The sequence below is a fragment of the Etheostoma spectabile genome, chromosome 17 (assembly GCF_008692095.1).
Source record: "Etheostoma spectabile isolate EspeVRDwgs_2016 chromosome 17, UIUC_Espe_1.0, whole genome shotgun sequence".
NCBI classification, from domain to species: domain Eukaryota; kingdom Metazoa; phylum Chordata; class Actinopteri; order Perciformes; family Percidae; genus Etheostoma; species Etheostoma spectabile.
This window is the reverse complement of record NC_045749.1, coordinates 1,222,949-1,239,093: the sequence shown is the minus strand read 5'-3', so window position 1 is coordinate 1,239,093 and position 16,145 is coordinate 1,222,949. Positions and strand designations below refer to the sequence as shown.

The window sequence follows — 16,145 nt, the reverse complement described above, 5'->3', positions numbered from 1 at the left end:
ATTTATGACAAAGGACAATGGTGTAGAATCTCATGTGGACCAACAGTGCATGCTCTGTCTGAGGCTAAATCCTCCGTAGCTTTAGGATTACTACATGTACTACTCTTAAAACTCTACAAGATAGTTACAGTTTGACACATTGATCGTATAGTGGATTGAAACTCAAACTAAAAAAATGAAACACAACAAATTGTCAGAACATAGTAACAGTTTTTTTTAGCATGCTCTAAAACCACACATCTTTGTTGTAAAATGTCTGGTTCTGGATAAATAGCCAGGGGAAAGAGAACTGACTGACCGACACATGTCATGTCTAGCTCTTCTAGTCAAGTTTTCATTATTTCTTTCATTTCTTCTGTTTGTTTTGCAACTTTGTGTTTTATTTTGATACTCACCGTCTTGTCTTGTTTCAGGTTGATTTAACTTCCTGTTCTTTGTCTACCTTCCTGTTGTGCGTGATTACCTTCCCCCGCCCCAATGTGTTTCACCTGTGCCTTGTTAACTTCCCCATCCTTGTGTATTTAACCCCACCTGTCACTTACCTCACTGTGAGATCTGCAATTCTTCTTTTTGGAAACTGTGTTTGCTTTTTGCTCTGGATAGTGTTGTTTGTGAATTTTTACTCACTCCACATCAACTTGTTTGGATTGAATCCCCTGAGAGTTGGGCTTGGGCGTGATAACACCAGCTTAAAAAGTGTAGCAAGGAGTCAGACCAGGTGAGCTAAAATGAGTGAGTGAGGTGAGCGTAGACATCTAGTTAATCATCCTCCTCCTCCTCATCTTTAAATCAGCTCAGTTTTTGGAACTGTATGTGAGTTTGCAAAATGATTGAATATGCCAGACGGAGCAGCAAATCATTTAAAACGGCCCGATATGAATGAAATGTATGGTTCAGCTGTTGCACCCTTGTAGCAGCAGCAGTGATTTACTCGTTTTTCATTAAAATGGTTAAGATCCCATATAGTGCTCATTGTCAGCGTTATACTTGAATTCATGTTTACATGCTTTAATGTTCCCAAACACATTATTTTCCTCATTCTGTCTGAATATACTTGTGTTTACCCTCTGTCTGAAATGCTCCGTTTTAGCGCCTTTCTCTTTAAGAAACCCTCCTGATTGGTCAGTGTTTCCAAGTCTTCGGCACCTGCACTCTCGGAGTCTCTGGAATGATTTTAACGGCACTGTAGTAGCAATTTCTATATGTATTATGGTTGTGACATCACAGCACTACTGAAATCCTGGCGGCTCGTTTAAAGGCACAGTTCCTGAGCACTGGCTGTCGGCATTTCTCTGAGGACTTAGCAGCATGATACTTTCATGCTATTAATATTTATAATGAAAAAAGACGTGGAAATCTCCAGTGCTTAATTTAACACCTCCTGTGTCCCTATGAATAATTACTGTGTGCCTAGTGTTCAATGTTATTGGTCTTGTTTGTCTTTTAACCCTCCTGTTGTCCTCAGGTCAAATTTGACCCATTTTCATAAAGTTTCTATAACAGAAACCTTTTTGAATAAAGTTTGTTTTAACCACATTGTCAAAAAAATAAATAACGTGGATGGTTCTGTAAAATGATCAGTTCACTACTTTCATTGGATTTTGGTGTTTTATCTACTTTTATAGCATTTTGGGGGAACAAATTATACAAGAACATGGAAAAAATGGAGAAAACTTTCAAAAAGGACAAAACATAAAAACTGACAAATCTGAAAAAGTGACAAAATTTGTAAAAAAGTGACAAATGTCGGGGGAGCCCATAGCTCACTGAGTAAATGCGCTCGCCCCGTCTTGGCTGAGTCCTGCAGCAGCCCGGGTTCGAATCCAGCCTGTGGGACTTTGCTGCATGTTACCCCCCATCTCTCTCGCTCTCCCCCTTTCACATGTCTATCCACTGTCTCTGTCTAATAAAGGGAAACAAAAGTGACAAATGTCAAAGTGAGGAAAACGTGTTGACCAATTTAAGTGTAAATTTTGACCCCGAAAAACCAAAAGTTGCAGGTTGACTGGAAGACAAGACAAGGGTTCAAATATTGAAGTGTCACAAAAATCTTGTTTGCATTTTCAATGCACTTTGAGGTGATGTTTCTGGGGAAGACGATGAAATGGGGAAGGGGGGGGCACTTCAAGTGACACATGTGCTGGTTGAGATTGCTGTTAGCCTCGGTTCACTCGGAAAAAATGTCAAAAAGACAACAAAGTTTGCTAAAATGTTTCAAATACGCTGGCCAATCGGATCCATAACGAGCAACAACCGTCTCCGCAACGTGGAGACCACGGGGGCCACAGCGGTAGTACGCCTACCTTTATTGCTGCTAACGCACCTGTCGTTAGGGTGGATGGTGATGACCCGCACGGGGACGTACATTTCCATCAGGACAGACATGTTTTCAGAAATGCAAATGAGGTTTATTGTACTGCTCAATAAAATCTACAAAGTCTTTGGCAACTAGACTTCATCGCTATACGAATATTTCATATATCTATATAGAAGTAGAGAACCATAAGACCCCCCCGATGGAATCTGGACATCGGACAAAGGAGCCCGAAGACCATAATGAAGGAGTGTCTGGCCCGGTCAGTTGGAGTAGATGACTGGGGGTGGAGGGGGGGGTGGAGGGTTGTACTCTTTGCCTGCAACGACAGCTGATAGCGAAGGGAGAAACAGCTTATTTAAAGCAGGGTTGTGACTCTGTGATTGGCCCCTGCAATTTGTGTATGATTCTGATTGGTTTAGCAGGAAGGTGAACGCCTCCAACAGCTGATTCCATTCAGGAAGCGAGCATTGATTAAATTAGATCTTCCTGAAAGAATGACTTTTGCATACAGTATAAGCGACAGTTATATACAGCAAAAACATTTATTAGGATAAGAGTTGATGTAGGAGTGCATTGATTAAAAGTTAGGTCTTCCTGAAAGAATTTACGCTGAGCTACAGATGTCGGGGACACTCAAACTGGGTAAATCTGGACGGACGCTCAGTTTACAGAGAGAGAAAAAGTTATCCCTGGCTTACACTGGATAAAACTTGACAGGGCTGTGCCATTCGTGGGTCCAGAAAAAACTGCAGTGTATGTTCTGAAATTACAGTAAAAATGTCCCTCCCTGATGTACGCACAGCACAGTTTTGTTTTTGTTTTAGTCAGAGAAGCAACGTACAGTACGCAGTGTAATTAATTTTGTTCCTTTACCTCCAACCCCCACTTTGAGTCGCTGGATCCCCCCCACGCGCTCCCTGCCACTTTACAAATTTACCACAGGAAATCTCACTTTTTACAATACAGGACCTTTAATGAGTTCTTTTTTTATAGCAATTCAAACTATTTTATTTTAAAATGGCTAAATTTGAATAGATTTAGATGATGTTAGTTATGTTGGAAGATTTTTCAGTTTTTTTAAATAATGGAAGTCCTATTTTCTGCTTTTTGCCATTTTTTTTACAAATGAACTCGCCTGAAATGGAACCATACTTGATTTAGTAGCGAATATCAAACATTAAGTCCTGACGTAACTACTGGACGTCTCCTGATCTGACTGACGGATAGCCTCCCTGCTGTAAGAATGGATCTCTTTGTTTTGGGGGGGTGGGGGGGTCACAAGATTTTGAGATGCTGCAGTTTCAACTCTAAATTATGGTTGTACTTGAAGGGCAGAAGCAGCCCACACAAACCGCGACATCTCAGTTTAGTGCTGATTCTTTTCTTTTGCTTTGGTTAAGCATTTGGTTAGATCATATGATTTGTTACTGATATGTGACAAACCTCTGTCTCTTCTCTTCCCCCCCCCCCCCCCCCCCCCCCCCCCCCCCCCACCCCCCCCCCCCCCACCCCCCCCCCACCCCCCCACCCCCCCCCCCCCCCCCCCCACCACCCCCCCCCCCCCCCCCGGTCTTCCAACAGGTTAACAGACCTGTCTGGCTCTCTCACAGATGGACCAGTGAACTATAAGTACAAGACCAAATGCACTTGGCTAATAGAAGGATAGTAAGTATCTGTGTTTTTTCATCTCCTCTGTCATCATTTATCTTACTCAGTTCTACATGGTTAAAAACTGAAAGGCTCCAGATAAAGAGAGCTGTATTTCTGTGTGAGTAGAGTTTGTCTTTGTATGTTTATTGCTTCATCCCAAATGACTGCTCAGAGATGCATGCTGCACCAACTGAATGCACACAGACATAGCCACTATCTAAAGCGCTGTGTACTGTTTAATTTAACGGTAAATGACATGCATTGCATGTGTTGCAGCCTTGAAAAGAAAAAACTCCGTCTTCTTTTTGTTCTGCAATTTTATTTTCCACAGAACTGCATTTTTGTATAGTTTTAATGTTTTGACTCATAAAACCTCAAGTCATGCAGACAGATGACACATAGTGTCACTTGGAAGTGTCATTCATTGACACCAGTGTATTAACAATGAATAAAGTTATGTAAAAACATTTTTTCTTTAAGTACTACTATTTACTTATTTGCTGACTTTTGGGGGGCTTAATGTCAACCTAACTGCAAGTGAGACGACTGTATAAGACAATAACACAGTCAATACAATACAACAATACAAGATATTTGACATTTTCAAAATAAAAAGCATGTCAACAAATTCAACATGTCTGGCCCTTGATGTGATTCTCGTTTTCCAGAGTGGCCCTTAGTGAAACTGGGTTTGACACTCCTGGTTTAGACCCTTCAGCATCATTATATGTGGTGTCAGGTTTCTGTCTCAGAGTGCTCCCTTCAGAGTAGGAATAAGGGCTTAAGCTTATTCTAGAGTTCAGAACTCAATTCAGCAATGGTTTTCCGAGGCACTGTGTGTGTGTTTGTGATCATAACCGCAGACTTCATAAATAATGGAAGCACTTTTCAGAAGTAAGATTAATATGAAGCATATAGGTAATACGCTATATTTATTTGTAATGCAAATGTATGGCTGTCATGCCCATCCATTGTTCTGTCTCCTCTGTCTCCCAGTCCTAATGCAGTGCTCCGGCTGCGCTTCAATCACTTTGCCACCGAGTGCAGCTGGGACCACATGTACGTCTACGACGGAGACTCCATTTACGCCCCTCTGATTGCTGTCTACAGGTGAGCGCCTGCTACTCTGAATAGGAGAGAGCTGGGAGAGAGGGGGAATATGGAAATGACTCAGGTAGCCTTTGGCACGTCTTCAATAGCTCCAACAATTATGCAGTCAAATGACTTCACGTGTAAGCAAACAAATGGCCTCATAATAACGGCCATTGTATCTCACAGTGATAATAGAAATAAAATATTGCAATTACTCGCATTATCCCTGAATACCACTTCCTTCTGGAGCTTTATTGCATAATATCCCCCCCTCCACCACCACGACTACTACCCCAAAAGGACAATTAACAAGCATGCGGATGGCACTGTTTCATTTGAAAAGAATTCATAATAAAAAAAAGTAATGCCACAATAATTTATCCAACTCCCACTTATTACTCTGCTCCATTGGGGCTTATCTCCTGTTGAGAGTTCATTTGCTCCCAGGAATATGAAGCAGCTAATTTGGACAATTCCAACCAAGGAAACAGTATCTGGCATTTGAATATACAAAGCTTGTGTGGAATTATTACCTACAACAAAATAAGCTTATATTGTTTAATATAGATGGCCACATACTTGGGCTTGGAAGGAAATGGAAGGAACTGGAAGGAGGCTTTGACTCAGATACATTAGTGAGGGTACATTTGCAGTACATTGCATTTATTAAAAGAGGCATGCCGAGCAAATAAGAAACCCCCAATCTAAGAAATAAAACCCAAATGCGGTATGAATCTGCACTACAATGTTGTTTTACTTAAAAGCTAATCACTGTCATATTTTCAGTGGGGTCTGCATTTGCTCAAATGGAATCCTTTTATTGTACATCTCTCCAGTGGTGCTTTCAGACCGTAAAATACTGCTTTTATCATTATTAGTTTTTTGTTGAGAGGGACTGTCTGTCTTTCTCTGTCTCATTACCTGTCTCTCTCTCTCTTTCTTTCTTTCTCTCTCTCTCTCTCTCTCTCTCTCTCTCTCTCTCTCTCTCTCTCTCTCTCTCTCTCTCTCAGTGGTCTAGTGGTAGCGGAGACCAGGGCTAATGAGACAGTCCCGGAGGTAGTGACGACGTCCGGCTACGCTCTGCTCCACTTCTTCAGCGATGCTGCCTACAACCTGACCGGCTTCAGCATCGCCTACTCGTATGTCTCGACGTCCACCGTCCTTTTGCTCCTTATCTCAATTCTCTCCTCCCTTTCTGGGTCTAATAAAAATGAATGTCTGATAAACCCAATTTACCTGCCTGATCTCACAGAAAGACGTGAATTGAACCAACCCGTTTTTACGCCCAACTCGTCACACATTGACGCTTATAGTCAGAAAGGGCCTCAGTTCTGTTTGAAATGTGCTGGGGACAGAGACGCATTCCTTTTTCTTTTTCTCTCTCTCTTTCGTGCAGGTCATGTTTTGAAAGACATTGTCCTGTAGCTTACTAATGTAAATGAATACAAATGTCCAATAAAATGTGATGATGTCCGACACGTTTTATGAAGAAGAAAGCCTTAGACATATGACCCACTACGTTCTGCTTCATGTATCCATGTAGCATGTTGACAGTGTGACACGACGTGACGTCAGACTCAGAGAGGAGCTACGAAAAGAAAGAAGCGTGTAGCCAGCGCATCACCACAGCGCCTGTGTCCTGGCCTGTCTCCTGTGGGGATCGACGTTTTTGTGGATTTGTTGACATCTGTCGCTCAAGAATTAGGTTTTTGTTTGTTTGTTTTATTTGGATCCCCATTAGCTTCAGCATAAGCTAAAAGCTATTTTTCAAATATAAATATTAAATTAATATTAAATATTTAAGTTCCTGTTCATGTTTTTTTTAGCTAAATAGAGCTTGAGGTTTTTAAAAATTACCAAAATCGACGCCTATGTTGGTCAGTGTCTCTCAGTGTTGGATACCATCTACTGCAAATTTCTATAAATTAGTAAAGTGGGGCAAAAATTCCGTTGTGAAATGATTTGTTGAGTTTGTCCCCTTTTGCTCCTGAACGTTACACATGTGGCTGTTTGAAGCTGTTTAGACGGGTGAGTACAGTCTTCGTTGTACTGTTTTTTTGTTTTCCAACCCTAGTCAAGACTCACTCGTACAGTAGGCTACAGACGTAAATTATACCCTGCACACAAAGCCGCACACTGGGCTGCTTTGTGTCAGCAGTGATGGAACCTTTAATAATATGTGGTAGGCAGGTTGAACACATGGGAGGAGTGAGTGAGGACAGTTACTGTACAGACACACACACACCAGGGGGGATAAAGGTTGTCATGACGACACTCAGAAAACCGGCTTTTTGTATTAACGAAAAGAAGATTTTCTACCTCTGGTGCTTGACTCCTTTTTTGATCGTTCTATCTTTTTCATCATCTTTATTTATCTGATTCGACAGAGAACCAGTGTATACTGCTTGTAGTATCATAGTGTATACATGCTTGTTCTCAGAGTTTGGGTTTTATGTCATTTTTATTTCATTTTCCCCTACTATTTAGGCTATTATAGTTCTGCTTTTGTAATGGCCTCTCATTTTCAGTGTCTTTTAGTGCAAGCTGTATCTCTAATTCCTGTCTTTTAAATTATATCCGTCTTGCTCCATCTCTTATTTGCTCCATGGTTCCTTGTTACATTACATTTAATTGACAGAAGTCTTTTTTGAAAGCCACTTACAATAAGTGCATATAGACTCGCTACGAACAAGTTGAGAGATATCTTTAAGAAATGGATGTGTATCCCTCTCAAACAAACCAATAACTGTTCAGTGCTGTGTTGCAACTGATTTTTGTCTTCCAGTGTTTTATATTTATAAAACACTGGCCTTATAAATCCAATGGATCCCGACATTTTCCTCTCCATGTACTGTAATGCCAAATAACGAATAAGATATCGAGCTCACAGACTGCATTATTTCTCATAACTGCATTGGTTAAAATACCATTCTCCTAGATTTTTGTTGATGCTTTGATCTTAATCTTATACCTATTCTTATACCTACATATATTAATATTTGGAAAACTTTTCTTTTCTAAGGCTGGTAGGTTTTTGATAATATGTATCTATATATAGATGTAATTTTTTAGAGGAGCTACATATCTACCTGTTATAATGGCCACTTCATATTGTCAATATACTGTACTTTTATTTTAGGCAAGATAAATCATATTAGTAGCCTAAACTAGTTGCCAGCTAAGCTATCACCCCCAAAGCTGTGGGATTCAGTGGTTTGATGTAAATAAGTTCATTTACTCAAGTATTGTACTTAAGTAAAAAATTTGAGGTACTTGTACTTCACTTGAGTCTTTTTTTTTCATACCAATTTCTACTTCTACTCCACTACATTTCAGAGGGAAATACAGAACTTTTTACTCCTCTACACTAAGCTGACAACTTTACTTTACAAATGAAAATGTTTGCACACAAAACACATTTAGTTTATAAAATACAATGTTTTTATTATGCCTTAACCTACCAAACGATGTGCCCAACAGGTGCAGCTGAAATGATTCAGTCAATTAGTCTCTTTGCCATACTGTATAACCTTGAAGAAGTGTCTTGACTTCCTGTCTAACTGTGAAGAAGTGTCTTGACTTCCTGTCTGACTGTGTCTCCGTCAGGATGAACTCGTGTCCCAACAACTGTTCGGGCCACGGCCGCTGTAGCACAGCCAACTCGGTCTCGGGCCGCGTGTACTGTGAGTGCGATGAGTACTGGAAAGGAGACGCCTGCGACATCCCGTACTGCAGGGACAACTGTGGCAGCCCGGGCCACGGATACTGCGACCTGACCGGAGAGAAGCTCTGCGTCTGCAACGACAGCTGGCAAGGTAGAGAGCAGCACGGGAGAGAGGAGGGAGAAGGTTATCGGGGAAATTAAGATGGATTTGGATGGATGGATGGAAAGAAAGAAATCTATAGATAGATTACATTTTACATGATGTAAATCTCAATCTAATTAAGCCCAGTTTTGTTTTTTAAACATCTTTTGAGCTGCAAATCACCAAATAATTACTTATTGTGCAAACTTTTATTAATTATAAAGGTCGTTGTTGCACCTTTATATAATTAATATGCATTTAGTACAAATGAGGCCAATGTTAGTGTGATTTATTCTAAAAACAAAAACAATTGGCACATTTCGATTATAATAAGGAGGATCTCTTTGTTTCTGTTTTGTTCACTATTCAATGAAAAAAGAAAACAAATAGGAAACAGACAAAAGGCCGGGGAAACAAAAGCCCAGTGGCAGCCCCTTCCCTGTTTGTGCTCAACATAATGTTGCCTGATTCAATATTGTTTTATGTCATGAAACAATACACGTCTTGGGAAATCTATCCTAGTGGCACATAATATAGCATGCGGCTTCATTATGATCATTTGTGAACAGTATGCTCTTTCAGCAGCACACAGAACAGCTTTATGGTACCCAGGGTCGGGGGCTCTGACTAATATTACCATGGGGTACTCCTTCTCAAAAGAAATAGCTGCCGATTTCCTGATGTAGGTTGGTCAAATTGGAAAAGTACTCTTTATATATAAAAGATTAAATGACTGCAATGCAGATCAAGCCCGTAGACAGGGGGCGTTCGGGTGGTTTGACATCCCCCCCCCCAACTGAGAACAGATCCAAACCAAGTTGAAGCCCTAATCTTGTTAAAAGCACAATTTCTGTGAATGTGTGAACAATCCATGCAACTAACTTTATGCACTCAACGAAATCTGTGAGGCCAAGGACATCCAACGTGTGTGTGTGTGTGTGTGTGTGTGTGTGTGTGTGTGTGTGTGTGTGTGTGGGTGTGTGTGTGTAAAAAGGTGGTAAATAATCCTATTAAGCAATTTTTTATATTTTATATTATTTACATATGTATACAGTATACAGTATGTATGTATGTATGTATGTATGTATATACATATATACATATATACTGTATATGCAGATACAAACAATACACTCTAGAACGCATCCCAGAGCCAAAAAAAGACACGATATTAATCAATTTGAACAACATTTTAGTAAAGATTGTGCTTGTGAAGAGACTAGCAGACAAGATAATCCAGAAAGTTTACTGCATAAACAAATTACTGCAAAAAAAGTTACCAAATGAAGTATTTGAAACTCAGTTAAACACAAAATGAGGCAAAAACTGCAAAAAATGTTTACAAAGAAAAGACAAAATGATAATGATACTGATGGTTCAATGCTGAAGTCCGGGCAAGTGAGATAAGATGATGAAGCACTGCCCCCTCCTGGACGAATGCTGTAAACACAAGTAGAAACAGTGGGGTATTTACAAAGCTTGTCTGCAGACATGCATGTACATCCTATAATACAAATGATAAAGCTTTACAGAGCAAAATAAAAGATAAGAAAATAAGGATAGTTTGGAGCCTGGGCTAGCTGGCTGGGCTGTGGAAAGCTAGTTGAAATAGATGAGTTGTCCGAGTTTTGTAATACTTTTTTTGTAAGAATAATCATAATCATAATAATAATGTCTTCAGCCGCTTTTTAAAAGCATCAAGAGAGTCTGCAGAGCGTAAGACAATAGGAAGGGTGATCCACAGGTTTGGAGCCCCCGATTCAAAGGACCGGTCTCCTCTAGTTTTTAAACCAGTGCGTGGGACCACCAGTAGTCCTTGGTTATTTATATATATTTATTCTGCAGATTGTAAAGCCCGCCCTGAGGCAATTATCATTTGTGATATTTGGCTATAAAATAAAATTGACTTGACTTGACATTTAAAATGTTGCATTTACCCAGACTGATTGATTTATGGTGTGAAATTAGAACTGTATTAACTCTTAATTAGCTGAAAGAAGCCATTCGGAGACCTTTACACAGGCAACAGTCACGGTAAATAACATCTTGCAATTATCCTAAATATATTACAGAGAAGGGATGAACATGATTGTGTGTACAGTGTGTAATGGTGTCTTTTCAATTAACTTTTTCATTTATTTCTGAACAGGGTACATCTTACTTCAGTGTGTGTATTTATACTAGCTCTAGTGAACAATCTGAGAGTGGCTCTAGTAGTTTATCAAAACACACTCTGGGAAACAAACAGAGCCCCCTGATTGGTCCATAAAATGCTCCTGGATGATTTGTGCACTGTGACTCTTATTTCTTATTATTATACAACAGTGATTTTCTTAACTTTTTATTATTAATTTACCATATTTTTTTCATATAGTGCACAATACAGCACTGGACCATCCTGTAATACACAACATTTTTGTAACTCAAAAACACTTAAAAGCTACATTTTCAGTATTAAGGGACCATTTGGCATTTATGGAATGGACCACCAGAGGAAAATAGGGGAGGGCCATGTCTTTTATTCTTTGTTGAGAGGAGGGTCACCCAACGTTTTTTAGTCTAGAAAACAGCAAAATTCCGAAATAGAGCAAAATTACAAAGTGGCTTGTTTGGTGCATATTTTTCCATGTAGCTTTCAGTCTCCGCCTCCAATTGCTTGCAGATGGGTCGCACCATCCCCCACCCTCAGGACGCACTACACCTGACCCTACCCCCCCCTCCCCCATGACCACAGGTAGGCCTAGTGTGTGAATGTGCACAGTTTCACAAAAATGGATCACAACGAGCTGCACAAAAACCTGAGAGTTCCCCTCCAGACCCAATCAGGTGAGGAAACGTAGTCAGAAAATCCACTAACATGGTCCCCGTTTTGGTGGAGTGGGATGTGTAAGATGAGAAAGCAGAGGTTAAGTCATGTATGATGTGACTGGGAAAAAAAACAGTGGCTATCTGTACAATCTTTGCCAAGCACAAACCACAACAAAAGGCATCAATAAATTCTTGGGGAGGGTCTTGCCTTTTTTCCCAATCATTTTGGAGGGTGATAAAAAAATGTATTGCTTTGGAAGGGAGGGTCAAGTCTATTTTCCTAAAATCCCAAAACTCCTCCGGTAGCCTCTTAACCCTCATGTTGTCCTCAGGTCAAATTGATCCATTTTCCTATATCAATGTTCTTTTAATTCCCCAAAATAACATGATTGATTCCACCCAACGCTCTTTGCCAAGTACAAATCTCTACTTTCATTAATTTTGGGGCGTCTTATTCAGTTTAATAACAAATGAAAAACGATTGAAGTGTTTTTGAAATAGTATTGAGTGAAAGTTGACATATTCCAGTCTGTGATTATCCATCAACATCCATTCCTTTAATTTTAGTCTCAATAATTCCTAATTTCTGCTTTTCTAACTCAAACATTAGGTATAATTTCCTATAAATGAGGTTTATTGACCATAAATTCCCAAAATGACTGTAAAACTAAAGTTAATAAGTTAGTGTTACGTAGCGTTGAAACCGTCAACATGACAACAAAAAAAACGTAAGAAAAAGTTAAAAACATTGATCAAAAGCGTCAAGAAAAGTGTTAATAAAAAAATGGACAGTCCGTAAAAATCAATAAATGAAGGCATAACTATGGTGTTTAATTCATTTTAGAATTACGTAAAACAAATCTCACATACCCCCTGTAGTACAGCAAGGTACACCTTGGGGAACACGTACCACCATTTGAGAAACGTGTGTGTCCAGCACACAAGCAGTGGGGGCAAAATAGGCGCCGGCTGCCATAGCAACTGCCATTTCACCGCAGTTAATAACACATGTTTGTGTTAATGAAGTCCTGCCCTCCTCCTGTCCCTCCCCTGTCCCTGTCCCACAATGCAGAGAAGCTTTCAATGTACTTGGCATGAATTTGCATCTTCTCTCAATGTTACCTTCCGAAACCATTCCCTACCCCCCCCCCCCCCCCCAAATAATTAGTAGAACATTTACTTAGTCAACCACATCTTTTGGAATGAATAATAATGCTAAAGCATACAATATTAAAATACAGAATGAAGTATTCAAATAATCGGCTGGCCGGGATTAATTGTTTGACGTAATGGCGAGGAGGAATCATGCAGATGTGTGTGTGTTGTGTGTGGTGGTGTGGTGTGTGTGTGTGTGTGTGTGTGTGTGTGTGTGTGTGTGTGTGTGTGTGTGTGTGTGTAGTTTGGATTTGATTCATTGCAGCTCAGGTTGACATGGGTTCATGTTTGGGGCGATAACTAAAAGAGATCAGAAGACGTCTGCAGGACTGTACTGTAACCTTTCAGTTTGCCATTGTCTATATTCATCTTTATTGTTATATTTGGTTTCTTTTAATTTTGCTTTCGTGTTTTTATGTGCTGTATTGTGTTATTCTGGATGAGAGCAGCCGTGCTGTAGCTAATGGAGATCCTGATAAACTAAAGTTAAGCTGCCCCATTAGAAACCCCTGATGGTTTACTGTAATCCTCTTTAACTCCCCCATAAGGTCAATGGGATCAAAGATGATAATTTTATTGATTTGCTGTTGTCCAATAATCTTTTCAATCTCTGTTTTCCCTTCAGTTTTGGGGAAAACAGGCTCCTGTGCTTTTTTGAAAATCAGAGTATTGACTGATCTCATGTAAAGATTTTTAAGCTTTAAAAGGTTTTTTATGTCCATCAGCAGCACCAGTGAATGTTTCAGAGCAGATCTCTCCTCTTGGTCAAGCAGACTGCCGCTGCACTGGTGACTTGTTTCATAACCTGGGAAAGCATTGTACAATTTTCTCATCAGAACAAAAAATTATTAATGTATAATATATTATAAAAACATTTTACTGATATATAAATGTATACATAAATGTTTTTTTGTTTTTTTCATGGACCTTGAGTCTAACACTAAAGCAAAAACATAACATACATTTATGGTTTCTATGGGTGCCCGGATGGCCCCTCGACGCAGGGACCCGGGTTCTGCTCCGACCTGCAGCTCCTTTGCTGCATATCCCCCCCCCCCTCCCTTTTCATGTCTCTGGCTGTCTTCTCGAATGAAAGCCTAGAAATGCCCCCCAAAAAAATAGTTTCTATGGTTGTGAACAATGACTTTTAAAAACAATCAGGAGGTAACTGTCAGATTTATTTGTAATTTTTCTATTACACTATATACTAGGCCTATGTAGTGTAAAAGTGTCTTTATAACGTATACAATGGCTTGAGAAAGTTTACACACCTATGCTAAAGTTGATTAAAACGAGGAATAAAAAATCTTTTGTAAATTCATCTTAATGCCTTAATTCAATGGGAATGGGGAACTTTCCATAAAATCATCTGTCAATGCAAGTCAAACCAGCTACTAGGCTAACTGGAATAACATCATGCCGATCTCTAGGTATGGTGAAGGGTATGTGATGATGGGGGGGGGGGGCATTTTAATTCCAAAGGCCAAGGGAACTTTATCAGGATGCATAGTATCCTGATCCATGTAATAACTGGCCTTTAAAAATCAAAATCTGCCTGCTTCTATGGGAATTTAACATAGGGGGTGTATACCTATGCCCCCTGTATTTTAAGGAAGAACATTTATTTATTTACAATACATTATTCAGTCACAAAAGTGTCCTTAAAAGGTTGGATTTTCCTATTTTTTTTTGATTAAGGCATTAAAGATCACTTACCAAAAGATGTCTTTTTTATTCCTCTTTTTAATCAACTTTAGCATCGGTGTGTAAAGTTTCTCAAGCCACTGTATATGTGTTGGAAGAGGTGCATTTATCATCGTAATTTTGTGTTTCAGTTTGTCAGTCAAAAGGTGAGCTACTGTAAACCTGCTCACAAGCTGCCGGTAGCTTACAGGCGACTTGTTGGAGCCGACTGCATAAACTTCCTAAAATATGATATCACTGTAAACTTGGTGAGAATAGCTCATTCAAAGTGTTACCTTACCTGCAGCGTTCTCAGGTCAGATCTGTGGAGGCTTTTTTGATACTTCCAGTGGGTGCAATGTTAAAAATAATTCAAATTCTACACACAGTGACACCAAACTTCCTATTCCACATTTCTTTTGAGGGTGTGACGTGAAAACTTAATTCAAACCTGTTTCAAACGTCCCTCGCCGTGATGGCTTGATGGCTGTGGGTTTTAACCATGATGGCGGCTATTAAAGGTGCTATTTAAATCAAATGTAATGTCTCTCTGTGTCTCAGGTCCAGACTGCTCTCTGTCCGTTCCCTCCACTGAGGCATTCTGGGTGCTGCCGAGCGTCAAACCGTCGGCTCAGTCCCTGGGCCGGGCGTCCCAACAGGCTCTGGTGCACTCTGGGCTGATGTGGGTGGTGGGAGGATACTCTTTCAACTACTCCAACTACCACATGGTCCTCAAGTAAGCAGCCCTAGCCTGACTCAGCAGCTGTCTGTCTGTCTGTCTGTCTGTCTGTCTGTCTGTCTGTCCTGGTCTGTCTGTCTGTCTGTCCTGTCCGTTTCCTGTTCCTGTCTGTCTGTCTGCGTCTGTCTGTCCTGTCTGTTCTGTCTGTCTGTCTGTCTGTCTGTCTGTCTGTCGTCTGCTGGTCTGTCTGTCTGTCTTTCTTTCTGTCTGTCTGTCTGTCTGTCCTGTCTGTCCTGTCTGTCTGTCCTGTCGTCGTCTGGTCTGTCTGTCTGTCTGTCTGTCTGTCTTTCTGTCTGTCTGTCTGTCTGTCTGTCTCTGTCTGTCTGTCTGTCTGCTGTCTTGTCTGTCTTTCTGTCTGTCTGTCTGTCTTCGTCTGTCGTTCTTGTCTGTTGTCTGTCTGTCTGTCTGTCTGTCTGTCCGTGTCCTGTGTTCTGTCTTTCGTCTGTCTGTCTGTCTGTCTGTCCTCTGTCTCTGTCTGTCTGTCCTGTCTGTCCGTCCCCTGTCTTGTCCTGTCTTCCTCCTTGGCCTCTTCGCTCTTCCCCTGTCTGTCTGTCTGTCTGTCTGTCTGTCTAATTGAGTGAGTGAGTGAAACTGATCCCAGGGGTAGAAATCACACTCAGAGAACACATTACTGACAGAACAAAGATTTGTTTTGGTAATGCCAAATGATCCTTCTCACAGCAGACAGTTTGGCATGTCACAGCAGGATAAAAAAAAATATTTTTTTTTAAAGTGAGTGACATGGCCAAGGTTTTGTGCATGCTGGCTCATAGATAGATGGTATAGAAAGAAGAAGAAGACAGAGAAAAAAAAATAAAAGTTTAAAAAAAAGTGTAATTTTTTTGTGTATATATGCATCTGTGTCTATGATGTGTAAATAACTGAAGCATAAGAT

General features: G+C 40.3%; 1 protein-coding gene across 1 annotated transcript in view; it reads left to right on the top strand.

Annotated features, from left to right (window-relative positions):
• The window catches only part of atrnl1a (attractin-like 1a), a 287,103-nt gene that overhangs the window by 36,347 nt on the left and 234,611 nt on the right, over positions 1–16,145 (top strand). Inside the window, 5 exon segments of the mRNA XM_032542162.1 lie at positions 3,899–3,982; positions 4,964–5,077; positions 6,070–6,198; positions 8,666–8,874; positions 15,073–15,247. Coding sequence (XP_032398053.1) covers positions 3,899–3,982; positions 4,964–5,077; positions 6,070–6,198; positions 8,666–8,874; positions 15,073–15,247 — 711 coding nt within the window.